At 42.7% G+C, this 15,294-nt stretch overlaps 1 protein-coding gene across 1 annotated transcript in view; it reads right to left on the reverse strand.

The window, feature by feature from the left end:
- LOC141124418 (atrial natriuretic peptide receptor 1-like) overlaps window positions 1–8,117 on the reverse strand; it is a 393,221-nt gene extending 385,104 nt beyond the window's left edge. The window contains exons 1-2 of the mRNA XM_073612264.1: window positions 7,934–8,117; window positions 7,168–7,273 (exon numbers count right to left, since the gene is read on the reverse strand). Coding sequence (XP_073468365.1) covers window positions 7,168–7,273; window positions 7,934–7,987 — 160 coding nt within the window. The 5' untranslated portion in view covers window positions 7,988–8,117. The remainder of the gene's footprint in view (window positions 1–7,167; window positions 7,274–7,933) is intronic.
- Between the last annotated feature and the right edge of the window lie 7,177 nt (window positions 8,118–15,294).

Here is a 15,294-nt window from a genome sequence, read left to right on the forward strand (position 1 = left end):
ACTGTGTAGGGGCGATTGACGGGAAGCACGTCCGGATTGTGCCACCACCGCATTCGGGGTCTTATTTCTTTAACTACAAGGGGTTCCATAGTGTAGTTTTGATGGCGGTGGTCTCGGCACATTTGGACTTTATGTTTGTGGATGTGGGGAAGAACGGCCGGATGTCTGACGGAGGAGTCTTTGCACAGACCGAGCTGTGCCATCGTCTCCAGACCGGTGGCCTGGAATTGCCACCTGATGACGATAATGTGGATGGACTCCCCTCAGTTTTTATTGCTGATGAAGCATTTGCTCTCTGTGAGAACTTGATGAGGCCTTTCCCCCAAAGGACACTCACACCTGAGAGGAGGGTATTTAATTATCGGCTGGCCAGAGCAAGAAGGGTTGTGGAGAATGCCTTTGGTATTCTGGCCAGCCGGTTCCGTATCTTCCTTACGGCTATTAATTTGGCGGACTATAAAATCAACCACGTCATCCTTGCTTGCTGCATTTTACATAACTTTTTAAGGAGACATTCAGCTACATATCTATCCTCTGTTGGGCCTGAGGCCAGACTGGAAGAGGCTAGCACTTTCACAGGCCTAGAAATTGGCCGTATTGGCTTGGCCCCCCAAACCGCACGTCAAGTGCGTGACCGTTATGTGAATTATTTTAATGGTCGGGGGGCCATTGCTATTCAGCAACAGCTGTAAGTTTGTTTAAAAAATAAAAAAGAAAATTGGTTTATCTAAATATCTTGTTTTTATTGTTGTTTACCTTTAAGTTATGTCTGTCTCCTAGTGCACTTGTAGTAGTGTCAAGTGCATTTAGCTTTAGTTAATCAGGCCCACAAAAACAAACCCAAAATTTTGACTTCAAGAAACAGCCACACACATTGTATAGGGTAAAAAATTTTACTTGGTGCACATTGAAAGGTGCATTTTTTACCATATTTTTTATTTTTTTTTGTTCTTTTTTTTTTTTTCAAAAATATTTTACGTTGTGTAAAAAAATTATCTTTGACTAAATTATTCAAGCCATTTTTTCACAAATATATAGAACTTTATCTAACAAGATTTACATACACAACAGTGTTTTTAGAAACAAAACTTACAATAAATGAACTTACAAAGTTCAATATTTCTAGAACGGTGCATGTAATGTCACCCTTGCAGAAATTTGTCATTTATAAGATGCTCAAAATTGAGCTTTACTAAAGGGTCAAGTCAACATGTGCTATCTCCTATCATGGGAGAGCAATGTACGTGTTTTGTGTGTGCAATCCCATTTTTGGTTCCTCTCACCACCAAAGATTTTTCAGGATGAAGGGTTTGCAAACACAAAACAAGTACATTGCTAACCCATGATGGAAGATAGCACATGATGACACACCGTGTGCATCACACATAGTAAATTTGGTTATACCCCCAAACTAGTAAAAAAATTTTTAATAACAAAAAAACTTCCCAAGGAAATGAAGAACATGATTGATGTTTTTAGGCCAAACGTGATTATATTCGGCCCAAAACATCAATCATGTTCTTCATTTCCTGTTGCATGGAGTCCAGGCGAAGTTTCATGCTGTGAATTTGTTCACGCATTTGATCTATGTGGCCATTCCACAGCATAATCTGGCCAATTAATCTTTGCGCACTGTCTGTGGTGAAGTGCTCGGCCGTTTGGCCTTCCACAACCAGAAACTCACCTAAAACGAGTGAATAAAAACAAGGTTTACAATATGCACGCCAAAATACAGTAACTCAAGCTGGGGTGTCAGTCACTCACTTGGTGGGCTTGAAACCTCGCACACTTCCTCCACCTCTACTTCCTCAAGGTCGTCGGGTGGGCGTGGTCTTGGGCTGGGGCTTGGGGTAGGTTCGGCCTCAGGCTGGTGACTTGGGGGGGTCCTGAGATCCTTGGACTGTTGTCTGAGTCTTTTCTCCCCTATGAGATTAGAAAAAAAGGTATAGTTAAAACACACTGATCTTTTTGGTTTTAATAAATAAAGTAAAACGTTGGTTAAGATTTTTTGCCAATTTTGCATCATAATAAATGTTGTTGACAGGATGAACCTTACCTATGAACAACAATTATAAAGAATGCTTATTTTCGGGCAAGTTTCACAGATGCTGACACCTCAATGATCTCCTATGTGTATTACCCCTCAAAAATTTAGTGATGGTCACATAGTACACTAGAAAATGCATTTCCTGCGCAAAATGCGTGGGAATGCTGAATAGCTAAATTGCTAAAATGACCGCCATCAAAACTGCCCCCATCATATTCCTCTATTATAAATCAGTACATGGTGTGTCTGTCCCCTCCCCCAGGCTCTGTAATCAGAGCTGAGATGCTCCAGCCACCTCCCCCCTGTGTATAACAGAAGCTTTGGTAACCATGGCAACAAAACACACACAGTACACTCTGATTAATGTCTAAAATTTCACGAAATGACCTCTAAACAAAAAGCTTTTTATCCAAAAATTACAAAAATATCAAACTGAAAGGATATAGCCAGATAGCTGAATATTTATTGAACATTGTAAAGTTTGTTTGGTGTCTCTAGGTGAAAGTATGAAGGAGCTGAAACTTTTGTGAGCGGAAGAAGAATTTAAGGATTTCAAGCATGCTCCCATTGAATTCAATGTTTAAACAAGTGAAAAAAACCTTAATATTTAAAAACGTATAAATGGTAGTAAAAAAGTTGAAAAAGACCACACATCAGCTAAAAGAGACGAACATTTTAATAGTTGAATGGTTTTAATAGCTGAAAGTATGCAGAAGTTACGCAGAGCCAAAAAACATACGGAATAAAATTAAAAGTAAATTTAAAAATAAATAAAATCGAAGAACAATAGTGGGACTGCTAAATCATTCCCACTAACTATAGTGCTCGTGAGTACAGATGTGGAAACAGCTGCTGTGTCCTGTCCCTACATTACACTGAATCATTTTTGAGGAAGCATTATATTTTCAAACACATCTACACCACATCAACTCATTGGGGGAATTCGACAAATTATCAAGCCATAAATGTATGTCCAACACTGTCCCATCGTATTTGGCGAAAAAATAACGTCACTTTATAAAGTATCATATCTATTCCAAAGAACGGTATTTACGAACGATGCAGAAAAACCGCCAAAAATAAGGATCAGCATGCAAGTTCTGTATCTCAATAGTAAAACACAAGTACTTACTTTTTTTAAGCACCTTCTTTATTCGCCAATATTGGTCTGGCTCCCGACTTTTTATGTCAGACCACCGCTTCCGCAATTGTTCTTTCGAACGTTTTGTCCCAAATTTCCCTTCAAGAGCGGTGACAATTGAGGACATTATTTTGTCCTTTCTCAGATTGGGTCGTGTGTACGGTCCTTTTTTGCCATCGTAGTCCTCCCTTCTCAATATGGACACCATCTCCACCATCTCTTCAAAAGACATGTTGGTGGCCTTATATCTCCTCCGGGATGTGGATGTTTGGGGCTCCGGGCTTTCCTCCGCGCTACTTTCACTTAATCGCTCCGCCATCTTTTGCTATCTACTCCCACTGCGCAACGAAGAGTGAAGGGGCGGGGCCAAATCGTACTTACGAACGTCAGGGGCGGGCGACGGAGGCGGAGCATGACACATGCGCAGTGTATATCAAGCTATTACGATGGCCTATGTATGTCCGTGCGGAAGTAGCGACCGTCACAAACGAAGGTAAGATTAAAGAGTGTGTGTGTGTGTGTGTGTGTGTGTCCCCTAGATTACAACACAAACTAATCCTGAGATTTGGGCCTGACATTTAAGTTTTGATCTTGTGTCTTGTCTTCCAGAAAAAATGAATCCCTTTAAAGAGGAAGAATTTTTGTGCCATTTTATTGAGCTCTATGAGGACAAGAAAAACCTGTGGGAGGTCAAACACCCCCTATATTATAATCGGGATGTTAGGAAGGCAACACTGGGCACACTTTTAGAGTTTGTGAAGACTCGACTCCCCCAGGCAGACCTCAAGTTTGTGGACAGGAAAATAGGTATCTTGCGTAACATGTATAAGCGGGAACACAGAAAAATCCAGGAGTCGCTCAGATCCGGGGCAGCAGCTGACCAAGTATATGTACCCAAGTTGTGGTATTACCACAAACTGCGATTCCTGGATGAGCAGACCGAAGCCAGGCAATCACTTTCCACCCTTCCCCCCACCCTTCCCTCCAGCCTTCCCTCCACTCTTCCCTCCAGCCTTCCATCCACTCTTCCCTCCAGCCTTCCATCCACCTCCACCCCAGCTGAGGAGTCCCAGGATGAACTGGGCCTTTTCACCATTGATGAAGTGGATGCGCCCAGCTTCAGCCAGGTATACTTTTTTTTTAGATTTGGGGATTGTGTAAATGTTATTAATGATGTTAAGGTGTTAATTTTGAAAGTGCTTCCTAAAAAATCACTTCTGCACAAAGAGTAATATGTAGATACATCACTAGACAGTAGTGGCCAAATATATACGTAACCTCAGATCTTGTTGGTCATCTGAAATAATGGTGTGGTCAAATAGATAGCCTTTACTATTTTGTGTAATTATATTTGAAAGTTAAGGAGCTAAAAATTGTGTGTGATTGCATAACAGAAAATTACAACTATGTCCCTTTTTTTACACAGGATGACCTCAGCCAGGAGGAGGCCTTGCCCAGTGGGAGAGAGGAGGAGGCCTTGCCCAGTGGGAGAGAGGAGGAGGCTGTGGCTGGGCCAAGTAGAAGCCGCACAGAGTGTCAGGTGCCTCCCCTCCGCATTCTCCACAAAAGGCCCAGTAGAATGACACCAACAGAGCAGGAATCCCTAGACCTCATACGGGAAGCAAGCCGGATCCTGAGCAAACCTCCCAATGCAGAGGAGGCGTATGGCACCTATATAGCCAGCAGATTACTGGAGTTGGAAAAGGGCCAACGCCTCCTCTGTGAGGGTCTAATTTTCCAGGCTTACCAGAAGGGCTTGAGAGGGGAGCTTACTACTACAACCTATCTAGCAGATGAAGCCAATCCTCCTCCTCCTCCTCCTCCTCCTCCTGCCCCAAGTACACCACCAGAGGCACAACCTCCGAGGAAGGCTGCAGAGAAGCGTGGAGGGAAGGCTGCAGAGAAGCGTGGAGGGAAGGCTGCAGAGAAGCGTGGAGGGAAGGCTGCAGAGAAGCGTGGAGGGAAGGCTCCACAGAAGAGTCGAAAGTGATTGCCTGGTTTCTGTCTGGTCTGACTGTGCTCCCTGTGCTCCCTATAGTCGCAAGATACCTATTTTCTTGTCCTCAAACTTGATGTGTGTCCTGGGGGACGAAAGGCTTCCCAGATTCTAAAAGTGTGTCCAGTGTTGCCTTCCTAATTTTTGTGGGAATAAAATAAATACATTTTGGTTTACCTTACATTCTTGCCTATGTCTTTTGATTAAAAAACGCCATTTTGTTTGGGAGTAGGCAGGTACAGGTCGAAAAGACTATGGGGTTGATTTGAGAAAAGCAAATAGTCTGTGCACTTTGCAGAGGGCAGTTGCCCTCTGCAAGTGCAATTGCTCCAGAGCATCAGAAATTATTTTAAAGCTTGACTTTGCAAAGAGTACCCAATCCTGTGCAAGTAAAAGAAAAAAAAAAATCTATTTTAAAATTTTAAAGTTATGGAGATCTGGCTGTTACAAAATATTATATTAGTCATGGCAGGAGGATAAATGATGAAGAAAGAAGTTTGTGAGAACTCTGTGTGAATATAAAGCAGAAAAACAACTTCATTCCTCTCGCATTATCGATTCTAAAAAAAGGCTGTATTAAAAGACGACAGAAGAGGAATGTGCTAGCTTCAAGACGAAGGCTAGTTTTACCAGACCGAGCGCTTCCGTCTTGTAATTGCTTCAGAGCATGCGTCAGTTTGAGTTCGTCGGACTAGCACACAGACGATCGGTTTGTCCGCTAGAAAGAAGAGTCCGTCGGATAAATTTAAAACAAGTTTCAAATCTAATTCCGTCCAACTTTTGAGAAAACAAAGTCCGCTGGAGCCCACACACATCGAATTGTCTGACGAAATCCAGTCCGCCGGGCAAAGTCCGCCGTAAAGTCCGCTCGTGTGTACGCGGCATAAGGCTCGGTTCATACTGGATGCAGATGCGGCTCCCAGCAGGGGTCCTGTGCGTCCTGGTTCACCATTTCAGGTCCAAATTCAGCCCGAATTTTGGGCTGAATTCGGACCTGAAGTGCAAAATAAGAAGAATGGGAGTCCAACAGATATACAGAAAGAGACAGAGAGACTTGTTTACAGGACTGGAAATTAAAGAAAATTAAAGTCCTTTTACTTCTTCTTTCAATATACTGTATGTATAAGAGGTCATATAAATGTTAATAATGGTACAAACACGTTAACGTTTGAAAAACTTTATATGGTTTGAATAAATGTATGTACAATAGGGCAGTTATATTTGCATATTACAAATGCAGGCTCTGCTTCTTGCTTAGTAATGTTGGAGCGTGTTTGTGCCTTGTAGATCCCACCATCTTACTCCAGCTTTTGGAGGCAAAACCTATTTAATTGAACACAGCACCCTCTCTGTAGTCTATTTGGACTACTTGCAATACTCCCAGGGGGCAGAGACCATGCAAGCCTTTGCCTAGCCTTCAAGGCAATAAGGGGACACTTTTTGTTCTCCAAATAATAATAATAATACTCCATATTTATGTAAGTGCTCATTTTAATGATTAATGTCTATTTGTTCCCTCTTTAGGGTTCTGAGCCATAACTGATCAGAACTGATCTTTGAATGTGGTAGGCAGACATAGGGGTTGATTTACCAAAACTGGAGAGTGCAAAATCTGGTGCAGCTATGCATGGTAGCTAATCCGCTTCCAACTTCAACTTGTTCAATTAAGCTTTGACAAAAAAAAAAAACAAAAAAAAAACACTAGAATCGGATTGGTTTCTATGCAGAGCTGCACTAGATTTTGCACTCTCCAGTTTTAGTAAATAGTAACATAGTAACAGACAAGGTAACGTGTCAACATGCAATTACACTGCAGGTTATTTAAGATAAATGACTATTTGTAATATATACATAAGGATAACCAATAAAACTTGGTGCATATTGTAACATCTCTGTTTTATTAGAGAGCAGATCATGTGCTCTGCCTAGCTTCATAATGCAGCATCAGCATCTCTTGCTCAAGCATGCTTATTGCAGCCTTACCTCCACAATCTATCATATTTACTTCATCAGGCTTCTCCAGAGGCCAGCAGTCATACTCTGTGTTATCCAAGTCATGCCAGCTTTCAGTTACTTCCAATGTAAGGAGCTAAAACGGAAATAAATGCATCCATTAAATCAGAATAAAAATCTAGACAAAATATGTTTCTCTGAAAATAATTCACATATTAAACATTTGCAGATATAGCAGATTTCAGTGTTCCCTTAGGTGTATTACTGGGAGATGTGTGGGAGTAATCTGTGTTCTTCACTGAAATCAAGTTCTAGAAAAATTGTTACATTTCACATTAAATTATTTTTTGGGGGGCAATCTATCAGCATAATGGTAGATTGCTTTATATGAAAACTCAGCCTGCCAGGTGAACAGCAAAACTGGAAAGTTTGCAACTTGGCAAATAAGAAAGCAAAAAGTCTAAAAGGAATGAAAGCATTTTCACGTTTATATATGTGTGTATGTGCGTGCGTGCGTGCGTGTGTGTGTGTATGTGTATATAGATAGATAGATAGATAGATAGATAGATAGATAGATAGATATAGATATATCTATATATATATATATATATATATAGATATAGATATATCTATATATATATATATATATATATATATATATATATATAACATTTGGATACATCAAATAACTTAAACAAGTTTTTCCAATTCAATTTATATTCTGTATATAAAAACATTTATACATACATACAGACAGCAGGTAGTGCACGGAACAATAATATGTATATATACCTACCATTAAACTGCCAATTAGATGCAACAGAAAAAGAAATGATTTGAAGCCTTTCATAGCAGAGCAGATTATTACATCCCAGATTCTAGATATTTACTTTGGGATCCTGGGGGAGCTCTTTAGTAATGATGCTGTGCCCGAGATACACAGCCAGATGTGATGCTGTTCTTGCTCTTGCTGCTCTAATTTCTCCCTTAGGACTAGCTATTGGATGGTACAAAAAGAAAGTTGGATGTGCTCAGCTGTAAAATCAATTACTTTCAAAGAAGTAGATTTCATTTTACCATTCAACATGAGCGCCATCTAGTGGATATAAGTATAAATGCAGTGTTTATTGAACCTTCAGACTTTTTTTATTAGTTTTGAGCAGAGAAGGGAAATGTAAGAACTACCAGATTTTTATTGCTGTTGACTCCAGTGGAGAGATGACCTTTGTGATAACAGGGCAAAAAATTGAGGGGAATAAAATCTTCAAAACAGGAGAATACACAGCAATAAAATCTGACTGAGGTTCTATCCCTTACCTGTTGTATTAGAAATTTGTTTTTGTGGCAGTCTCTGTCTACACTGGAGAGCCTTCACATCCTGTCCATTTGACTTCCTGCCCATGCATTAGAAAGTGAGAGTAAATGTTTGCAGTGGGAACTCAGATAGTAATAGTTTTCAGCCCTACACCACTGTACTCCAAAATTAAAAGGTTTTATACTCGAGTTGGACTTCCAAAGGTTCAATCTCCTGAGCTGTCATCCTTGTCCCTGCCTCTATACTATATGGTCTATTTTTTTTTTTAATTGCTGTGCAAATGTGACAAACATCTGCAACAAAAAACTGCCATATTTTGTCTAATATGATTATTTCCTTTGATCACCAGGGCCATCTAGTGGCCATAATGTAGTATTTTTCTGATTGAGGTATTTCAGGAAATGACCACATTATGGCCACTAGATGACACTTACAATAATAGGAAATAATCATATAGACAAAATAAAGTGATTTTTCATTGCAGCTGTTCAAATGTTTCTCACATTAATACAGGATTTTTTTAAAATAGACCCCTTAGTAAACCACTGACCTGATTTTTACACTACCTTGAAAAAGTATTCATACCCCTTGAAATGTTCCACATTTTGTCATGTTACAACCAAAAACGTAATTGTTTTTTGTTGGGATTTTATGTGATAGACCACCACAAAGTATGTGAAAAGTTTGCATTCAGCCCCCCTGAATCAATACTCTGTAGGACCACCTTTCACTGCAATTACAGCTGCAAGTCTTTTTGGGTATGTCTCTACCAGGTTTGTACATCTAGAGAGTGAAATTTTTGCCCATTCTTCTTTGCAAAATAGTTCAAGATCTGTCAGGTTGGATGGAGAGCGTCTGTGGGCCATTCTAACACATGATCTAAATTGTATGGTTTGATCTTCCATTGTAGCTCTGGCTGTATGTTTGGGGTCGCTGTCCTGCTGGAATCCATGCATCCGGTGCCCCGAATGTAGATTAGGGGGTTGGACGCACGGATAGGGGGGGCAGTGCCGTGCACCCATAATGGACGGCCACCACTGCTTTTAGGCCAAAAGGTTCAATTTTGGTCTCATCTGACCAGAGCACCTTCTTCCACATGTTTGCTGTGTCCCCCACATGGCTTCTCGCAAACTGCAAATGGGAATTCTTATAACTTTCTTTCAACAATGGCTTTCTTCTTGCCGCTCTTCCATAAAGGCCAGACTTGTGGAGTGTACAACTAATAGTTGTCCAGTGGACAGATTCTCCCTTCTGAGCTGTGGATCTCTGCAGCTCCTCCAGAGTTACCATGGGCCTCTTGGCTGCTTCTCTGATTAATGCTCTCCTTGCCCATCCTGTCAGTTTAGGTGGACAGTCATGTCTTAATAGGTTTGCAGTTGTGCCATATTCTTTTCATTTTCTAATGATGGATTGAACAGTGCTCCGTGAGATGTTCAAAGCTTGGGATATTTTTTTATAACCTAACCCTGCTTTAAACTTCTCCACAACTTTATCCCTGACCTGTCTGGTGTGTTCCTGGGCCTTCATGATGCTATTTGTTCAGTAAGGTTTTCTAACAAACCTCTGAGAGCTTCACAGAACAACTGTATTTATACTGAGATTAGATTACACACAGGTGGACTCTATTTACCAATTAGGTGACTTCTGAAGGCAATGTGTTCCACTTGATTTTAGTTAGGGGTATCAGAGTAAAGGGGGCTGAATACAAATGCACGCCACACTTTTCAGATATTTATTTGTAAAAAACTTGTAAAAAAAAACTTATCATTTTCCTTCCACTTCACAATTATGTGCCTCATACTCATTCACATGGGGGAGGGCCAGGATCTGATCTCATTCATATGGGGCAGGGCAAAGGGGGCTTCCAGATTCTGATAAGCCCCCTGCCTGCAGACCTCCACAACCACCGCTCAAGGTTGTTGGGAAGAGGCCCTTGTCCCCATCAAAATGGGGACCCCAAAACACCCTCCGTGTTGAGGGCATGTGGCCTGGTATAGTTCCGGAGGGTCGGGGGGCCCGAAGGGCCTAGTATGGACTAAGAGGGGACCCCCCACGCCATTTTTTTTTTTTTTTTTTACATTTTTGTATTGCCGGCAATGGTTTTGAATTGTCAGCAATTTAAATGTCATTTTTTTTCTTATAAATGTCTGTTTCGCTGCAGCAGGTTCTATGCATGGTACAGATGCGTCACTTTACAGGCAGACTAAGGGTACCCCCAGGCACTATATTTGAAAGGAAATTTTCATTTTCACACAAATTGTGAATCGCAATTGTGGTGCTATTAATTGGTACCCCAAATGTGGTTAGCAAACACGCAAAGCTCAACACTGGAAAAGCTCCCAGACCTTCTTCTTGTGTGTTTGTCATGGGTTGCTGTCACACAAAAAACATGCAACAAATGCTGAAGTGTGAACGGGGCCTTAAAGTAGTTGTAAACCCTTACATATACTCAGTGAAGTGACCAGCCTCAGGTCATACACAGAGTTGAAACATATCCTCCTACTCAAGTTGTATTTGTTTATCCGCAGCTCTCAATCCACTACAGCTGCTCACAGCACACCTTTTACGCAGCATCTCCCAGCTCTGAAAAGCAGGGGGCAGGATCGGAAGTTTCACACTGCGGAGCTCTGAGCCCTGATTGAAGGGAAGGGACATCCCCCCCCCCCCCCCTCCACACAGTACACAAAAAACATGCACAGTTGTGGCTATAAACTACAGGCTCTGTGCTGAAGCTCTACTCCCCGTCACCTTTTTTTTCTCTTGGTATTGTGAAAAGCTGTCAAAAGTGACTCATGCAAATAACAGAGGAATGAGTCAGCAGAGAGAAATCACACTCCGTGCTTTAGATAGAGATGAGTACACAGTATTAAAGGATGTGCTTTGTTCAGATTTCCTCTGAGGTTTACAATCACTTTAGGTCTGTAAATTAGCATAGCCATGCGGGCTAAGGCAAAGACAGAAGGAGAGCAGCGCTATCTAAGTGCAGCAATATTAAGACATTTAAGAATTGGTAACAAGATGTATGAGATCTCAGCGCATGTGGGATTAATAATGTGGTTGATCTGTTCGTGGGGAAGACGATCTTCTCACTGGTGAAAAGGCAGCTGATGGGTCCAGGGACGCTGGTGGTTCCCAGCACTTCCAGACACTCAGGACAGCTCACAGACAGCGGTGCTCAATTTCATTGAGGTAAAATTCACAGAGACCTAGATGACTACAACACCAATTACACATATTACTGGAGAGAAATTACTCTTCTCTTACCCCCAGTCAGATGCAGTTGAGCCTCCTCACTCCCCCACAGTCTCACAGACTACAGGAGACTCTCCGCACCCCCCAGCCAAACCTCTGCCACTTCTTTCCCTACATCTCAATGACCGCGGCTCTAGAGATCTTCTCTTGTCATCTCATTATGGTCCACGTAGGTCCCATCCCACTAATCCTCCCATTCCACTCCACCCCTCCAATCGTTCTAAATTTCAGCCTAAACATCAAAGACCCAACTCACGTACCACGTGTAACTCATCATCAAATAAACCCCTCAAGGTTCCAGTTCCACATGGAACCTCCACAGTGGCAACAACCTTATGTCCCGTTGGTACCCAGGTTTTCAACACCCATTCTCCAGCCCCTACCTCTATGGAACTCCCATCCACTCAGTCTACTAAATTTTCCCCTTCCTTACCCAATACTGCAGCCCACATGGGTATGAAGGTCCACTCGCCTATCCCTACACCCGCATTGTCTCTCACAGAGTTGTCCCAATCAGGAATCCCAATACCATCCTCTGTGGATCCCTCCAAACTTTCTAGCACATCCACTTCCACCACATCAGATTCCTCTTTTTTAGTCCACACCCCCTGCCCGCAATGAAAAGAAAACTCACAGATGAGGCAGAAGAGGGGGAAGAAACAGACACCCAAAGAAAAGTTTGGAGACTATAAAGATTTTTAATCTTTCAGACCATTGCCTCTCCTCTGAAATTTCCTTACTCAGCAGAGGCCTTACTTTTGCTCCTTCAGTAGCCCCAAATTAATTTCAACTTTTTATAGCTCTAAATAGATTTACCAGAAATCTCACGGTCAAACGCTACTTCACCATGAATGCTGTTAAACAGGACAACAATCCAGAGGCCATCCTGGAGTCAGATCCAGTCCAGGATGGTACATTGGATTCCACCATTTCAGACTATACAGCCCAATCTCTTCTAGAACAATTGTACACTGAAGATAAAGAACAATATGTTGATCTTCTTACTCAACATGTACTCACCTCCCCACCCATTCAGCATACTACCTTTCGCCCCAAGTCTGTCTTTAATCCCACCTTTGCCAAAGGACCATTCATCCAAACCTTCTACCAGGTTGTCTATGCAGACATATGCCGCCTGTGGCAACACAATCCCCACACTCCTTCCACATCGTCCAATCTTTCTCCCTCTGAACGCACTGCACTTAATGACCCTACCAAAAACTCCAATTTAATCATCAAAACGGCAGATAATGGTGGTGGCCTAGTAGTTCAAAACATGTCTGACTAAGAATCATTACGATTACTTTCTGACACTAACACTTATGCCAAATTATCCAAAGATCCCCTCCCAAACTTCAGCATAGAAGCACATGAAATAATAGATAGGGCTTCCACAGACGGAATCATAGATAAATCTGAAAAAGCTTTCCTTAAACATCAATTCTACCACAGACCCTACTTTTACCACTTGCCCAAAATTCACAAAGACCCCACAAACACACCTGGTAGACCTATAGTGGCTGCCATGGAGAGCATCACAAGCTATTTCTGCACATATAATGATCATTTCCTACAGCCATTAGCTCAAAGTTTACCTTCATACATCAAAGACAGCATACATCTTTTACAAACTCTCAAAAATTACACCTGGGAACCATCTTACATATGGCTTTCCCTAGATGTAGTCTCACTGTATACTTCTATACCATATGAGGTTGGCTTGAGAGCTGTACCACAATTCCTTAATAATGACACTATGCTGAACACCAGTCAAGCTCAATTCATCCTGTAAGCCATGAAATTCTGCTTGACGCATAACTACTTTGAATCCAATGGTGACTTCTACCTACAGACTCATGGCACAGCCATGGGAGCTAACTTTGCCCCAAGCTATGCCAATCTCACCATGGGTTTGTGGGAGAATCGCTACATCTGGCATAACAATCCCTTTTTCTCACACTTGACATTTTATGGTCGATGATATCATAATCATTTGGGATGGTCCTAAATCTCTAATCCCACAATTTGTAGCCCACTTTAGTACTGACGATATGGGTTTATCATTCACTTCAGTCTGTGATGATAAATCTTTAGCTTTCCTGACACTCAGTCATGATCAAGGGATCATACATTCCCAAAATGACACTAAAACAACCGCAGGCAACTCTTATCTGCAGTACCACAGTTGTCACCACCCTCGTTGGATCAAGAACATCCTGAAAAGCCAATACTGTCGTCTCAAACATAACTGTACTAGAGATTAAGATTACACTACCCATGGTCAACATCTTAAACAAAAATTCCTAGAGAAAAGTTACCCACCCTCATAGATGAAGCCTTCATGTTATACACACAACAAAGCAATACCACAGATAGAGAAAATAATAAAAACACCTCATCCATACAACCATTGAAATCAGTGGTGTAGCGTGGGGGGGCCAGGGGAGCAGTTGCTACGGGCGCCAAATTTAGAGGGGTGCAGTGGCAGGCAGCAGGTTACCTGCAGCTCTTCTCCTGCGCTGTGCAGTCTAGGAGACTGTGATCTCTTCCGCTTAGCTATGAGGAAGAGGTTGCGGTGCAGTCCCGGCTTTGGCTCCAGTGGTGACACTGACACAGCAGTGAGTAAATGAACACTGAAGACCATCCATGATGATCCCAGTGATTGTGACCAAGCGGAGACTGGGGGAAAGGAGGAGGGCAAGTGACTCAGGCATCCTCTCTATTACAAGCCACTCCCCGCACACACAGCGCACCCCCCTCAACCCTGCAAGCCACACACAGCGCACCACCCTCAACCCTGCAAGCCACACAGCGCACCCCCCTCAACCCTGCACACCACACACAGCGCACCCCCCTCAACCCTGCAAGCCACACACAGCTCACCCCCCTCAACCCTGCAAGCCACACACAACGCACCCCCTCAACCCTGCATGTCATACACAGCGCACCCCCTCAAACCTGCACGCCACACACAGTGCACCCCACAACCTTGCATGCCACACACAGCGCCCCCCTTAACCCTGCACGCCACACACAGCATACCACCCTTAACCCTGCACGCCACACACAGCGCACCCCCCTCAACCCTGCACGCCACACACAGCACACCCCCCTCAACCCTGCACACAGCGCACCCCCTCAACCCTGCACACAGCTCGAACCCCTCAACCCTGCAATCCGTACACAGCGCACCTCTAAACCCTGCATTCAGTACACAGCACACCTCTCAACCCTGCAGTCCATACACCGCGCACCTCTGAACCCTGCATTCCGTACAAAGCGCATCCCTCAGCCTTGCACTCCGTACACAGCGCACCCCTCAACCCCCATTGCCAATTAGTTAGTTCTAGTTCTTCTTTTCTGTCTATTGGTGGGTCCTGTCACTTCCGCAGTCTGTGGTGTGCAGGCGGTGAGATGATGTGCTGTAACCTTAAGCAACAAATGGGTTGTAATGATGTGCTGTAACCTCTAGCAACCAATCAGTGAGCTATAATCATGTGCTGCAATGTCTAGCAACCAATTAGGGAGCATTAATAATGTGCAGTAACCTCTAGCAACCAGTGAGTGGTAATGATGTGCAGTAACCTTCA

The sequence above is a fragment of the Aquarana catesbeiana genome, linkage group LG01, assembly GCF_042186555.1.
Source record: "Aquarana catesbeiana isolate 2022-GZ linkage group LG01, ASM4218655v1, whole genome shotgun sequence".
Lineage (NCBI taxonomy): Eukaryota > Metazoa > Chordata > Amphibia > Anura > Ranidae > Aquarana > Aquarana catesbeiana.